The sequence below is a fragment of the Podarcis filfolensis genome, assembly GCF_964270895.1.
Source record: "Podarcis filfolensis genome assembly, contig: HAP1_SCAFFOLD_74, whole genome shotgun sequence".
Lineage (NCBI taxonomy): Eukaryota > Metazoa > Chordata > Lepidosauria > Squamata > Lacertidae > Podarcis > Podarcis filfolensis.
Window position 1 is genome coordinate 107,285 of NW_028149491.1, and position 16,510 is coordinate 123,794.

At 42.6% G+C, this 16,510-nt stretch overlaps 1 protein-coding gene across 2 annotated transcripts in view; it reads right to left on the minus strand.

Annotated features, from left to right (window-relative positions):
* Positions 1–14,097, minus strand: part of LOC310754994 (uncharacterized protein) — a 51,747-nt gene extending 37,650 nt beyond the window's left edge. The window contains exons 1-3 of one of the 2 annotated variants that reach the window (XM_083631660.1): positions 14,060–14,097; positions 640–851; positions 249–315 (exon numbers count right to left, since the gene is read on the minus strand). In XM_083631660.1, the coding sequence (XP_083487786.1) occupies positions 249–261 (13 nt within the window). In that variant the 5' untranslated portion in view covers positions 262–315; positions 640–851; positions 14,060–14,097. Of the gene's footprint in view, positions 1–248; positions 418–639; positions 852–14,059 lie in introns of those variants that run through there. The other variant, XM_083631659.1, reaches the window with a different exon arrangement.
* Positions 14,098–16,510: the final 2,413 nt, after the last annotated feature.

Consider the following 16,510-nt stretch of genomic DNA (forward strand, 5'->3'; position numbering starts at 1 on the left):
ATTTAACACTCTGAATTAGCAGAGGAACACATTGAAGTTACTGGGCAGTTCAGACAAACCTGGTCATTGTTTAAAAAGGCATGACTAGACAAAGAACATTCACAGTTGATCTCCTTCTATTCAGGGTTCATGGTGGGGATGTTAGAATCGCAGATGCTGCTGGTCTCCATCAAAATACTGGAGGTTCAGCACATAGAGGTATGTATGGAATTTCAAAACTGATCTTATGATCCAACGGGGAGCTTTACCGAGAGGGTCCATGATCCCACGATTCTCCTCCTTGACTTCCTTATGCAGAGTTCATTGCTTCTACTGCTGTGTGATGGAGCAGTAAGTTTTTTGACACTGGTAGGGCATTCAGGTCACGGCACCGGTATGAGACATTTTGAGCTGCCAATACATTGTGGTGGCCGGGGAGCTGTGATGTATTCCTAGCTCAAACAAAGTCCCAAATAACAAAGGCAGATAACAAAGGCGCAGGCAGGCAGGCAGGCAGGCAGGTGGTGGAGCCCAGAAAGGTGCTCACCTTCTCAATCTCCACCCGCCTGCCTGCCTCCCCCCACCCCCAGGCTGAGCAAGCCCCAAAACCTCTCTGGCTCCATCCCTCCATGTCCCCATCTCCCCTCCCCTGGAACTCACCAGATCTCTCTGAGAGGCCTAGAGAGGAACGCTCAGAGGCTGTGAGGAGGGATGTAGGAGACAGCCTGACCAGGTCAACTGTCCATCTTCCCCCTTCCATCCTCACTAGCTTTGCAGGATCCATCTCTTTCATCCTTCCTGAAGAGTCAAGGAGCCAAAACAAGCTGCAGGGTCCTGGGAGAGAGGAAGAAGCAAATGGAGCCTCAGAGGCCCTGAAGGGAAGAAGAAGGAGAGAAAAAGAAGAGTTTGGATTTGATATCCCGCTTTATCACTACCCGAAGGAGTCTCAAAGTGGCTAACACTCTCCTTGCCTTCCTCCCCCACAACAAACACTCTGTGAGGTGACTGGGGCTGAGATACTTCAGAGAAGTGTGACTAGCCCAAGGTCACCCAGCAGCTGCATGTGGAGGAGCGGAGACACGAACCCGGTTCACCAGATTACGAGTCTACCGCTCTTAACCACTACTCCACACTGGCTCTTACTGGATTCTCCTGCCCCTGGAAAAGCACAAATGGAGCTCAGCTCAGGAGGCTTCGCGTTGCTTTCGCTGAAGCCTGGAGACTGAGAGGGTCGGAGATAGCCGCCTGAAGCCTTTGGAGCGCAGCGGAAACTCGCTCTGTGCTCCGAAGGCTTCGGGTTCCTTTCGCTGAAGCCAGGAGAGCAAGACTCTCCTGGCTTCAGCAGAGAGGGAGAGCTGCGCAGCGCCCCTTCATTTGTGGATATCAAATCCACAAATGGGGCAGCCCCTTCCCAACAGAAACCCCATTTATAAACCTTTCCAGTGGTTCCAATTTCCTCTGTTTACTCCTCTCCCCACTTCGTAAGGCCGGCAAGGTCTGCACAGTAGAGACCTGAGAATAGATCCCATTGAACTAAATGGGGCTTATGGACAGAACTTGGTGCAAAAACCAGGCACCATCTTGTCCCCAAGCCTGAAGACTGTAACGCCAGGCATGCTAGATAAGCATAGACAATGGTATCATAAGGCAAAAGTTCATAAAAGTTTTCATAGTCATAAAGAGCTGTTAACAGAAACTGACAACCAATTAAAATTAAAGGACTTTGAAGAAGTAAGAGAAAATGGAATAGACTGGTTAGAATATTTACAACTCTTCCGGGGGCGGCGCGAACGGCAATGGCGGTCCCCTTTCATCTGTGAAGGGGAAACTCCGCAGAAACGGGTCGTCCGCTACAGCGAAGCGGAGACCCTCGCTGAAAAACCCACAGGTGGTGATAGCCTGTGGTCGTGGGACTCGGCGGGCACCTTTAGCGCCCCCCGATTACGTGAAGGGACCCCGCAAGGAGCTCCGGAACGTGTCGGGGCTGGTGCGGTGCTGTGAGTCGATCGCTCTTTTTGCGGAGTGAAGCCGCTAAGCTGCTGTCGGTGAGCGCTGACCCTTTTCCTGGGGACCATTCGGCTGAAAGAAAACTACTACCCGTGAGTAGGTGATTGAATCAGGATTAAAAATTAATCAATTTGGCATACAAGCGGGAGACGCAACCAGGAAGTCCGTCTCTCGGTTTTTGTTTAAAGATTAAAGCAAAGACGTTTAAAGAACCCATGCCTTTGGAATTTGGGAGTTAACAAGAAGTAAACTTCCACATTAAGCAGAAGACCTCACCTCAATTCATTTTGGGGTGGAAAAGGTGAAAATCAGCTTTTTCCTACTTGTTTCTTGGACTTTTGGACTTAGGAATAAAATTGAATCCTTGGTTACTGAGCTGTCAGTGTCGGAACTAGAAGGCTGTTTGGAACTGTCACTTTGTATCTCGCATTTCTTTGGGACATGTTAACTTTTTAAAGAGCAACTCTGTGGAAATTTAATGGACCTAAAAGGAGTCTGAAGGTTTTTTGGCAATTGGCCATTGTTTAACTTGTCGAGGGCACTTTGTAACTTTTACAAACTGCAACATTTCTGAACATTTTTTGAACATAGTGTCCCTCTAGTGGAGTATCCAGGTTTGACAACTTACTGGGGGAATTTTCCATCTGTGGATTCGGGGATTTCCATGAGAAAGGCAGACTGTGGGACTGACCTTGACGCATAGATAAGAAGGGGGATGAGTGGAAAGACAAGATCAGCCAAAGCCAAAACATTGCAGACCACTTTAACTTCTCAGCTACGCAGATCATCTGTTCCCACGATTCCTGTGGCACAAGAGGAAGATTTAGAACAACCTAGGCCGGAAGGAATGGCCTCAGGAGGGGACTTTACTACAGTGTTAAATAAATTTTTTGAAAAATTGGAGGGTCTAAGCAAACAAGTGACTGACCAGTCAGCCAAGATAGACCAAAATACTGCCAGTATTAACAATTTGACCCAGCAAGTGAATTTAAATGCGCAAACTATTGGAAAGCTTGTGGAAGACACCACTGCAAATCGTAAAATAGCTGAGGAGGCAAAGCAGAAAGTTGAGGAAGTTCAAGGAGAAATTAAACCTATGCGTAAACAGATAGGGGAACATCAGGCACTTCTGTCTATGATTGAGTTAAAAAATAAAGAAAATAATCTGAGAATCAGATCAGTTCCAGAACTTGAGAGGGAAGATTTAATTGTCTACCTTACAAAAGAATTTACAGAATTTTGGTCTCTGGAAGAAGAAAAGGACTTTAAAATTGTAAGTGCATTCAGACTGGGAAAGGGAGGGAGGAAGATTAAGTCGAGAGACTGTCTGATCTCCCTAAGAACGAAGGAAGAAAGAGATAAGATTCTGAGTGCGCACTTCAAGGCGCCTCTAGAGATCAAAGATACAAGGGTGGAAATTTATAAGGACATCCCGAAACATTTGCTTGAGCTTAGAGCGAACTACGGAGATCTGGTGACACTATTGAGGAGCAACAAGATTATCTTCAGATGGGAATTCCCCCAGGGGATATCCTTTACCTTTAGAGGGAAAAAAGTGAAAATCAAATCTGTGGAAGACAAGGAAAAATTCTTGAAGGACTACGGAGAAGACCTTCAGAAAGGGATTGAAGAAGAGTCAACTGAATTGGGACCTGGACTATTAAGTTTGATACCTACACCTGGGGGTTTGAAGGATCCTGAGAAGGAGACGCCACTTTTGGGTGCAACAGGAGGAAAATAGAGCCACCCCAACATGTCTCTGCAACTATTAAGTTGGAATATTCACGGTCTGAATTTCCCGGAAAAGAGGAGGAAAATTTTTCATTTATTAAAAAAGGAACAATTGGACATAATTTGTTTGCAGGAAACACATGAGATTAGGCTTCACAGGAAAGTGTTAATAAATAAAAAATTAGGTCAAGAATTTATTTCATCAGATAAGGTGAAGAAGAGAGGAGTGGTTATCTATGCAAAAGAGAGCCTATCACCAAAATTTCTTTTTAAAGATGAACAGGGAAGAATTTTGGCAATAGAAATTCAATCTCAAGGAGAAAAATTTTTGATTTTAGGGATTTATGCACCAAATGAGGGGAAATCGGAGTTTTACAAGAAGCTGCATGAGATATTGATGGACTTTTTGGACTACAATAATATCATTATGATGGGAGACATGAATGGTGTGGCCTCTACGAACATGGACAAAGCACAAAGACAGATTGTAACGAAAGAGGGCAGACTACCAAAAACTTTTTTTGAATTGACTGACAATATGGACTTGATTGACATCTGGAGGACCAAAAACCCCCTAGGTAGAGAAGGAACGTTCTTTTCTGAAGCCAAAATGACATGGACTAGAACTGACCAAATTTGGATAACTAGAGGACTGGCACCTAAGATAAAAAAGGTGGAAATCTGCCCAAAAACCTGCTCCGACCATAATGCTGTAAAGATGGAAATGAAACTAACACCCATCGGTTCCTTCAGATGGAGGATGAATGACACCTTATTAAGAAATCAAGATATTGTAAGGAAGGCCCAAAAGACCTTGAGAGACTATTTCGAAGTAAATTTGAAAACTACGGTCGAAAAAAGAACAATCTGGGATGCAAGCAAAGCGGTTATGAGAGGGTTCCTGATTCAACAGAATGCAATAAAAAAGAGATCTCAAAATGAGAAAAAAGGGAAAATTTTGGAGAAAATAAAAGAAGGAGAGAAGAAGCTAAGAGCTAAACCAAACTCAAAAGAGATATTAAGAGAAATTAAGCTACATCAGGTACAATATATGAAATTGATTAATGAGGAAGTAGAATGGAAAATTAAGCTAATGAGACAAAAGACTTTTGAGTCAGCTAATAAATGTGGAAAACTATTGGCGTGGCAGTTGAAAAAAAGACAGAAGTTAAATACGATTACAAATCTTGAGATTGACAGGAAAAATATACAGAACCCAGTGGAGATTAGAAGGTGTTTCCAGAGATATTTTAAACAACTTTATACGCAAGGGCCGCAGAAAGATTCTGATATAGACCAATTCTTAAGAACCAATGGATTACAAAAAATATCTCAAGAAAATAAAATAATATTGAATCATCAAATTGCAGAACAAGAAATTGAAGGTGCCATTCAGAATATACAATTGGGCAAATCTCCAGGACCGGACGGATTAACCTCCAAATATTATAGGACTTTGAAAGAATTTTTAATTCAACCATTAAAGGAGGTTTGCAATGAGATTATGGAAGGGAAGAAGGCGCCTGAATTGTGGAAAGAAGCATACATCACATTGATACCCAAGACAGAAGCTGAAAAGACACAACTAAAGAACTACCGTCCTGTAGTTTCAACAAATATGGACAAAGCACAAAGACAGGTAGTCACAAAAGATGGAAGACTACCAAAAACCTTTTTTGAAATGACTGACAATATGGATTTGATTGACATTTGGAGAACAAAACACCCATTAGAGAGAGAGGGAACCTTCTTTTCTGAAGCCAAAATGACATGGACTAGGATCGACCAAATTTGGGTGACTAGCGGTATGGCGTCGAATATAAAGAAAGTGGAAATCTGCCCAAAAACTCTCTCCGACCATAACGCAGTAAAGATGGTGATGAAGCAAACAACAACTGGCTCTTTCAGATGGAGAATGAATGACACCTTATTTAGAGACGAGGAGATCTGTAAAAAGGCCCAAAAAACTCTGAAAGATTATTTTGAAATTAATCTAAGGACTAAAGTAGAAAAAAGAATAGTATGGGACGCAAGTAAAGCCGTGATGAGAGGGTTTTTGATACAACAAAATACATTAAAGAGAAGAAAGCAAAATGAGAGGAAAGAGAAAATCTTGGAAAAGATAAAAGAAGGGGAAAGGAAATTAAGATTGAAGCCAAAATCGCAAGAGATTCTAAGAGAAATTAAATTGTACCAAACACAATATATGGAACTGATGAATCAAGAAATAGAATGGAAAATTAAACAAATGAGACAGAAGTCTTTTGAATCTGCAGACAAATGTGGCAAGTTATTGGCTTGGCAAATAAAGAAGAGACAAAAACTCAACACGGTAACAAACTTAGAAGTGGAAGGAAAGAACATATGTAACCCAGTGGAAATTAGGAATTGTTTTCAGAACTACTTTAGACAAGGGCCGCAGAATGAAACAGATATACAACAATTCCTCGAGAAAAATGGGCTGAAAAAGATTTCGCAGGAAAGTAAGACAATTTTGAATCAGGAGATATCAATACAGGAAATAGAAGATGCCATTCAAAACATGACGTTGGGCAAATCACCTGGACCAGATGGACTGACTTCCAAATATTACAAAGTTTTGAAGGAAGGGCTTATACAACCTTTGAAGGAAGTCTGTAACGAGATCATGAAAGGGAAAAGGGCGGGGGATGGGGGTAGGCCAAGGGTTTGAAAATGGTATAGGTGCAATATATTCTGAACAGAAAGCAAAATTAATTGTAAATAATGTTGTAACAGAAGAGTTTAAGATCGAAAAAGGGACACGACAGGGGTGCCCTATCTCCCCATTACTTTTTATATCGGTCCTTGAGGTTTTGCTTAATATGATCAGGAGGGACCAGTTGGTTAAAGGGATTCAGGTCGGAGTCAAACAATACAAATTGAGAGCATTTGCAGATGACCTGGTACTTACATTACAGGAGCCAGAAGCTAGCACGAAAAGAGTTTTGGAAATAATCCAAGAGTTTGGTCAATTGGCAGGATTTAAATTGAATAAGTTAAAGACTAAGGTATTGGAGAAAAATTTAACACAGATAGAAAAAGAAAGGTTTCAGAATGAGACGGGGTTGACTGTGGTTAAAAAAGTGAAATATTTGGGTGTGAATATGACAGCTAAGAATGTGAATTTATTTAAAGACAATTATGAAAAAACTTGGACAGAAGTGAAAAAAGATCTAGAGATATGGTCAAACTTGAAGCTTTCCTTGTTAGGTCGAATTGCAGTTATAAAAATGAATGTATTGCCAAGAATGTTGTTTTTGTTTCAAGCATTACAAATAATGGATAAAATGGACTGTTTCAAGAAGTGGCAGAAAGATATATCTAAATTTGTCTGGCAGGGCAAGAAGCCCAGAATAAAATTTAAGATATTAACGGATTCAAAGGAAAGAGGGGGGTTTGCCCTGCCAGACTTTAAATTGTACTATGAAGCGGCAGCTTTCTGCTGGCTAAAAGAATGGCTGCTTCTTGAAAACACAGACATTTTGGATTTGGAAGGATTTAACAATATTTTTGGGTGGCATGCATATTTGTGGTATGACAAGGTTAAAGCGCATAAAAGTTTCAAAAATCATATTGTCAGAAAAGCACTGCTGAATGTCTGGGTTAGATATAAGGACTTGCTGGAAAATAAGACTCCAAGATGGTTATCACCAATGGAAGCTAAGGCAGTTAAAAAGCTAAATATGGAGTCGAAATGGCCAAGATATTGGGAAATTTTGGAAAAGGAAGGGGACAAACTGAGATTGCAGAGTTTTGAAAAATTAAAAGGGAAGGTGAGAGATTGGTTACATTATCATCAAATAAATGAAGTGTTTAAACTAGACAGAAAAATAGGCTTCCAGGTGGAAAAGTCAAAATTAGAGACTGAACTGTTAGAATCCAGTACTAAGAATTTGTCAAAAATGTATAATCTGCTGCTGAAATGGAACACACAAGATGAAACGGTTAAATCAACTATGATTACATGGGCCCAGGACATTGGTCATAACATCATGTTTGCTGACTGGGAAAAGTTGTGGACCACCGGGTTGAAGTTTACGGCGTGTAACGCCTTAAGAGAAAATATAATGAAAATGATTTATAGGTGGTACATAACCCCAGTCAAGCTTGCAAAGATCTACCATTTGCCTGATAATAAATGTTGGAAATGTAAGGAAAAGGAAGGCACATTTTTTCACCTCTGGTGGACATGCCCGAAGATTAAGGCATTCTGGGAAATGATTTATAATGAACTGAAAAAGGTATTTAAATATACTTTCCCCAAGAAACCAGAGGCCTTTCTCTTGGGTATTGTCGGCCAGGGGGTGCTAAAGACAGATACAACCTTCTTTATGTATGCTACAACAGCAGCTAGAATACTCATTGCAAAGTACTGGAAGACACAGGATCTACCCACACTGGAAGAATGGCAGATGAAGGTGATGGACTATATGAGCTTGGCAGAGATGACGAGCAGAATCCGAGACCAGGGAAGAGAAGCGGCGGAAGAAGAATGGAAAAAGTTCAAGGACTATTTAAAGAAATATTATAAAATTGGTGACAGTTAGAATGATGTTGGATTAAAATAAATGGTTACTATTAGTAATGGTTATGACAAAGAGAAGAAGGGTGATTAGCATAAATTTATAATAAAATAAGGCAAGATTTCGCTGAATAACTGTAAGAATTTGGAATACAGAAACGGGAAGTAAGAGGAGGTCGAGGAAGTAAGGTTTAGAAATTGGGTTATGAAATGGTACTTGTTTTATGTTTTATTATTGTTGAATGTTTGTTTATGTATGTTTTGTTTCTGTTATATAAAAAATTGTTCAATAAAAATATTAAAAAAAAAATAAAGAACTACCGTCCCATCTCCCTTTTAAATGTGGATTACAAAATTTTTGCAGACATTTTAGCTAACAGACTTAAAAAAGTGTTAGCTGAAGTAATACACAAGGACCAGGCAGGCTTTCTTCCAGGTAGACACTTATCTGACAACACAAGGAACATAATTGACATTTTGGAGCTGTTGCAAACGAATATTAATACGAAAGCAGTGTTAGTTTTTATTGATGCGGAGAAAGCCTTTGATAATATTTCTTGGAGTTTTATGAAGAAAAATCTTAAAGGGATGGGAGTGGGACAGGGGTTCGAAAATGGTATAGGAGCAATCTATTCAGAACAAAAAGCAAAATTGATAGTAAATAATGTGGTGACTGAAGACTTTATGATAGAAAAAGGAACACGTCAGGGCTGCCCTATCTCTCCATTACTATTTATTTCGGTCCTGGAGGTGCTGCTGAACATGATCAGAAGGGACCGGTCTATTAAAGGAATACAGGTCGGAGCTAAACAATATAAATTGAAAGCTTTTGCAGATGATTTGGTTTTGACTGTACAGGAGCCGGAATCTAGTATGAAAAGAGCTTTGGAATTGGTTAAAGAGTTTGGTCATGTGGCAGGATTTAGATTAAATAAGTCAAAAACGAAAGTATTAGAGAAGAATTTAACACCAATAGAAAAGGACAGGTTTCAGAATGAAACAGGTTTAACTGTGGTTAAGAAAGTGAAATACCTAGGGATTAATATGACTGCGAAAAATTTGAATTTATTTAAAGATAATAATGAGAAATGTTGGTCAGAAGTGAAAAAAGATTTAGAAATTTGGTCTAATTTGAAGCTTTCCTTGTTGGGTCAAATCGCAGCTATAAAAATGAATGTTTTGCCAAAAATGTTATTTCTGTTCCAATCTTTGCAAATTTTGGACAAGATGGATTGTTTCAAGAAGTGGCAGAGAGATATCTCTAGATTTGTCTGGCAGGGCAAGAAACCCAGAATAAAGTTTAAAATTTTAACTGATGTAAAAGAAAGAGGTGGATTTGCCCTGCCAGACCTTAAATTGTACTATGAATCAGCAGCATTTTGCTGGTTAAAAGACTGGCTGCTTCTTGAGAACACGGACATTCTGGATTTAGAAGGTTTCAATAATGTTTTTGGGTGGCATGCATATTTGTGGTACGACAAGGTTAAAGCACATAAGGCATTTAAAAACCATATTGTCAGGAAAGCTCTGTTTAATGTCTGGACAAGATATAAAGATTTGCTGGAAAATAACCCCAAGGTGGCTGTCACCTATGGAAGCTAAGTCCCAGAAAAAGCTCAATATGGAGGCCAAATGGCCAAAATATTGGGAAATTTTGGAGCAAGAAGGTGACAGTTTGAAACTGCAGAGTTTTGAGAAATTAAAAGACAAAGTGCGAGATTGGCTTCATTATTATCAAATAAGAGAGGCCTACAATTTGGACAAAAAAATTGGCTTCCAGGTGGAGAAATCAAAATTGGAAACAGAACTGTTAGAACCAAAAACTAAGATTTTGTCAAAGATGTATAACTTGCTTTTAAAATGGAATACACAGGATGAAACGGTAAAATCAGCGATGATTAAATGGGCGCAGGACATAGGTCATAACATTATGTTTGCTGACTGGGAGCAGTTGTGGACCACCGGTATGAAGTTTACGGCATGTATTGCCTTAAAGGAGAATATTATGAAAATTATTTACAGGTGGTACATGACCCCAGTTAAGCTTGCAAAAATTTATCACCTGCCTGACAACAAGTGCTGGAAATGTAAAGAAGCTGAGGGAACATTCTTTCACCTTTGGTGGACATGCCCAAGGGTTAAGGCTTACTGGGAAATGATATATAATGAACTGAAGAAGGTATTTAAATTTACCTTTCCTAAGAAACCAGAGGCCTTCCTTTTGGGCATAGTTGGCCAATGGGTGCCAAAGAAAGACAGAACATTTTTTATGTATGTAACAACTGCAGCAAGAATACTTCTCGCCAAGTATTGGAAGACACAAGATCTACCCACCGTGGAAGAGTGGCAGATGCAAGTGATTGACTACATGGAGATGGCAGAAATGACTGGCAGAATCCGTGACCAGGGAGAAGAACTGATGGAACAGGACTGGAAAAAGTTTAAGGACTATTTACAAAAACATTGCAAAATGTCTGAGTGTTAACATGATGTGGGAAGTGAAGGTAACAGGGCATGTGGGATTTGGTTAAAAGTTAATGAAAAGAAGAATTTTAAAAAGGAGAAGGGGGCTACGAACAGAATAATATTATGTCATAGCATGTAAGATGAGGAATGGGCTAAGATAAGGGAAATTTGGGACATAATAACTGGAAAAATATAATTTTAAGTATGGTTTGAACAAGGGTTTGAACTTGCTGAATTTGATTGGAATAAAGAGGAACACAAAAAAGAGAGATGTGAGGAGGTCAGGACAGAGGGACATGGAACTTTGTAAATTTAAAAAGTGGATTTTTCTATTTTCTCTTCTTTTTCTTTGTTATATATTTTTGTTTTTTGTTTTTTCTGTGGGCATTATCTAATGGATTGATTTATATGAAATGATGAACTTTTTGATTGGTAAAACTTCAATAAACATTTATTTTTTAAAAAAAGAATATTTACAACTAAATGAAACTTTTAAAAATCATGAAAAGAAAGGATTTAGTTATCAAGTGTCAAGATTTCAGAGAGAATTAGTAGAAGGTAGAACAAAACTGCTGTCAAAAATGAACGAACACCTTTTGGAATAGGACACTAAAGAGGACCAGGTCAAATGCGTTATGATAAAATGGGCGAAGGATATGGGACATAATATATTAATGATGGACTGGGAAAGGCTTTGGAAGTTAGATTTGGAAGTTAGGCCGCCGAGACCACATAACACCGGTCTTGAAAGACCTCCACTGGCTCCCAGTACGTTTCCGAACACAATTCATAGTGTTGGTGCTGACCTTTAATGCCCTAAACGGCCTCGGGCCAGTATACCTGAAGGAGCGTCTCCACCCCCATCATTCTGCCCGGACACTGAGGTCCAGTGTCGAGGGCCTTCTGGCGGTTCCCTCCCTGCCAGAAGCCAAGTTACAGGGAACCAGGCAGAGGGCCTTCTCGGTAGTGGCACCTGCTCTGTGGAATGCTCTCCTACCAGATGTCAAAGAGAGAAACAACTACCAGACTTTTAGAAGACATCTGAAGGCAGCCCTGTTTAGGGAAGCTTTTAATGTTTAATAGATTACTGTAATTTAATATTCTGTTGGAAGCCACAAAGAGTGGATGGGGAAACCCAGCCAGGTGGGCAGGGTATAAATAATAAATTATTTTTATTATTATAGTTTTGAATTTTTCTGCATGTACCTTAATGGAGGAGAACTACATGAATATGATGTATAGGTGGTATTTGACACCCCGGTTAAATTAGCAAAAATGTACTTCTCACTCGCTGGATCAACACCTTGTTGCAGTGAGTGGGCTTGCACGTTCCTATGACCTTTGTGAGCGAAGCCATCGGGAATCTTGTACTCCCAGCAGGATCACCCTAGTTCTTTACTAATAATAGTGGAAGTGATGCAGAGAGTGACTCTTCTGAATATTCCTGTATACCAGAATTATACAAGGAATCTTTACAACCCCAAGTTGGGCTGTTTCCCCAAAGAATCTGCCCTGCAAGCAAAAGGAACCTCTGACAAGCACTTGAAGAAGCCCAACCTGGAAATAGAGCCCCATGTGCTTCCCCATCTCAGAAGTCCCACCTGGCCCTGAGGGAACTCGATTCGCAGGAGAAACAGTTCCCCTCTCCTCTCCTCGGACAAGTGAAAGGAAGTCTCCCCTGCTGAAGAGATGACAGCCCTGCTTGCCTGGAATTCACATTTTGCTGACCACGCTGCACTGATTCTCCCAGTCTCCTCACTAGAACAGAGGAGCAGGAACATGATGGTACAGCACCTTCTCCCTCGTCACAGAAGGAGACGCAGTTACAACCATCTCAAACCAATGCGAAGCTCTTGCTCCTGCAAAAATTACCCACAATGCAACTGCATGACAATCAAGTGACCTAGCTTTTATCCTGGAATGTGGCCGGGTGGTCTGCATCCAGCAGAGATCCTTGTTTTAAAGACTTTCTCTCCCACCATTGTGTCATAATGATCCTGGAAACATGGACAGCGGATGAGCCGTTACTCAACGGATTTCATTCATTCTTAACTGGGGAGGATCTAGAGGTAAAGCGTGGAAGAGCGAAAGGGGGCCTGGGGGTCTTAGTCTCCACTACCCTACATGCCATTTCAAGCCCTCTCCCCTCATTCAAGTCATAAGCCAGGGCAGTGTTGCTACAATTCAGCCACCAGGCCCTGTTGGTAATTAACGCTGATGTGACCCCAATGAGGCAGAAATCTCAGATCTGAAACTTGTGGGTTGAAAGGGAAATTTATACCACTGACCTTATTTTGCTTAACCCAAAGGCATCTGGAGTTTTAGGAGGGGATCTCAATGCCAGATTGGGCCCTAATGATCATGCCCTTTATGCACAGCACAAATGGTCTCCTCCCAACCGTGAAGCCAGTGGATTCCTCCTCACCCGTTGTTCCAAAGATCAGAAATCAAACTTTGCAGGCATCTGCTTGGCTCAAAAAGCCTTCAGGCTAAACCTCTACATCTTAAATGGTGCCCTTGAAAGTGACTATCCCGACCTCTCTGGCTCCAGAAGGAGAGCTATAGACAAGGGGTCAGCAACCTTTTTCAGCCATGGGCCGGTCCACCGTCCCTCAGACCTTGTGGTGGGCCAGACTATATTTTGAAGAGAGAAAAAAATGAACGAATTCCTATGCCCCACAAATAACCCAGAGATGCATTTTAAATAAAAGGACATACTGTGGTACCTCGGGTTTCATACGCTGCAGGTTACAAATGCTTCTGGTTACAGACTCCGCTAACCCAGAAATAGTACCTCAGGGTTAAGAACTTTGCTTCAGGATGAGAACAGAAATTGTGCTCCGGCGGCACAGCAGCAGCGGGAGGCCCCATTATTATTATTAGCTAATGAGGTCCTTCAGGTTAAGAACAGTTTCAGGTTAAGAACGGACCTCCGGAACGAATTAAGTACTTAACCCGAGGTACCACTGTATTCTACTCATGGAAAAACACACCGAGATCTGCTAAAAATGTAGCGATTTCTGCTGCCTCCTTGATCTGCCAGGAGAAAAGACACAGTAGCGATGCTGGCCAAGAGGAAGAACCCCCTTCCTCCTCCTCCTCCTCCTCCTCAGCTCTTTCTCGAGACTCCAGGGCTCTCTCTGCAGGCTCCCCCCTCCCAGACCCCCTCCCCCTTCCCCAGGGGGCAAGCAAGAAGAGCGGGGCAGAGCCCTGGCCCCCGCGCCCCACCCCGGTTTGGCGCCCCCCATGCATGATCTGACCAGCCCCCCAGGCATCCTCCCCTGCAGCCCCTTCTCCCCATCGCACCCGGAGGGAGAGGGAGGCGAGACTCACCCCCAGGCAGCTCTTGCAAGAGAGAGAGGGAGACGGAATGGCGAGGGAGGGGCTTTTGCTCGGGAGGACTTGCCCCCCCCCACAGCTCCACTTCCTGTCCTCTCTAGAAAGCCAGCTCTGTGCCTTTTAACCCTTGGCAAGCCGAGCACAAGCGGAGCCCCGCTCTCTCCTCCTCCAAGGCAGGAGCCCAGGAGGAGCCGCTAACCCAGAAATATTACCTCGTGTTAAGAACTTTGCTTCAGGATGAGAACAGAAGTCGCGTGGCGGCGGCAGCGGGAGGCCCCATTAGTGGTGTCTCAGGTTAAGAACAGTTTCAGGTGAAGAACGGACCTCCGGAACGAATTAAGCTCTTAACCCGAGGTCCCAGTGTACATGCAACCTGAGCATAGATAGCAGGGCTTCACCGCATTAATCCTCCACGGAGCATCAGCACTGCATTAGTCACTGCTTTGAATCCAGCACAGAGCATGTACGTCTTTGTGCGTCCAACTTCCATCCTGCTTCCAGCTCCACCCACTCAGACAACTCTGGCTTTTGTTCTCCTACCTGGCGGCAGGTGGAGGCAGGGAGGCCCACTCATATGTTCCATGGCACAGGGCAACTTCTTTGGTTGTGCCAGCCATGGCACCACTCAAAATCAGTCTCATTCACACATTAGCATGACTAAAAAGGTAAAATAAAATACTCAGGAGACCGACTGGTACAGAAAAAGGGTTCTTTACTTACAATTAATTCATTTTCACAATAATGGCCTTGGATCCTAAGCCTATGTAGCAAATGCATAGTTTGGGGGTACTCTTGGATACGCCTTTGTCACTAGAGACCCACGTGTCCTCTAGGGCTCTTTGTGAACAGGAATGGCCTGACCACTGGAGCACTGGAAAACTTGGAGCTGGACTGCTGCAATGCACTCTTTCTGGGGCTGCCCTTGGGTCTGGTCCAGAATCTCGTTGGTGCAACATGATGTGGCCAGATTGTTCTTGCGAGCTTTTGGTCAATAACATCTGGCACCACAGCCCCCCATTTGAAGGAACTATCCACTTAAACCTATTTTCTGCTTCCTGCAACTTCCATTCCTGATCCACAAGAGGACCTCTTCTCTTATTTCATGGCGACTAAGCCTACCCAGGAGGCACCTTGATGAAAGTGTCAGGATGCGGTGTCTCTCCCCCACACAACATGACTCCAGCAGTTCATTGTGGTGGTCAGGTGGGATTGCTATGAGGAATTATGGGAAATGTAGCAAGTCATTGTGTCAGCAATGAACGCATTGCTTTGACTGGGCTTGAGCCATTTGACAGGATTTCTGATCGAATCCCACAAGCCTCTGCACCTCTGCCATTTTCTCACTGCCTGACAGTCATGTATAGCATTCTAAAACACAGACCAGTTGCTTCACTGGGCATCCTCAGAACATAAAGACAGAAAGTAGCTTTGATGTAGATTTTGTTAATCTTTAGGTAAATCTTAAGGGCCAGGAAGGGAGTTCACAAGGAGATGGTAAATACGATTTTTCTTTCCTATAGGTTTATGACCTCTGGGTTTCCTAAATGCATTCCTCCTTGGTTCCTGTTTGTTTAGCTTAACCACATATGCATGCTCAAGTAGGAAATAGTTTCTTTGTAGTTAAAAGGATTTCTGTGATCTGACTTTGTCCCACGTGGGGGATTTTTTGAAATGCTCAGAGGAAATCTGATTGGTTCTTACAATAGCTGTGTTAAGAGTTCTTTTGTTAATAAAAGGGACCTGGGCCAGGGTGTGGCAGATTATTATTGGCATTTCCTCCCAGAGTCTTGCTGGCCAAGCCTCGTGTGTATTTTATTAATCAGGGTCCAATCCTTTCCTTCACCTTATTAGGTTAATGGACTAAAAAAGGCCACAACTTTATTGATTACAGCATGTGAGAGGTATTGGCTTAGGCATTGGATAAAACAACAGGAAGGGGTGAGTCTAACAAGGGTTAACCACCAGTAGGAGGAGCCTGTTGATGCAAATACAACTGTAAGCTCCCCCTGATGTCACCGGGGGTCGTGCCATGGCCCTAGCCACCACAAGGGCGTCAGACAGGATCCACGACCGCCAGATTCCTTTACCGGAATACCCATAAAGTGCAGAGGAAGGCGATGGCCACACCCTGCCCTCCAATACGCAAACATATTCCAATGCCTAACCGCCAATATCCAAAAAGTTGTGACGATTTGCTACGAGGTAGGAGAAAAACCAAGTGGCTGGTGCCAATTAGCCAGTTCGGCAACCAAGGCAACCAACCACAGGTCCATAGCAAGGTCAAGAACCAAGCTATGGTGTGTGGCTGATCTGACGAAAACCAGCAGCGCAATGAAAGGGAAGCATTGCCGCGGCAGCATTTGAGCGGCTAAACCCCACCCCCAAGCCTCCACCTGACTGGTTGGCTACCAGGGGGCGTGATGTGGCAGCCGGGCCAGCTGGGCA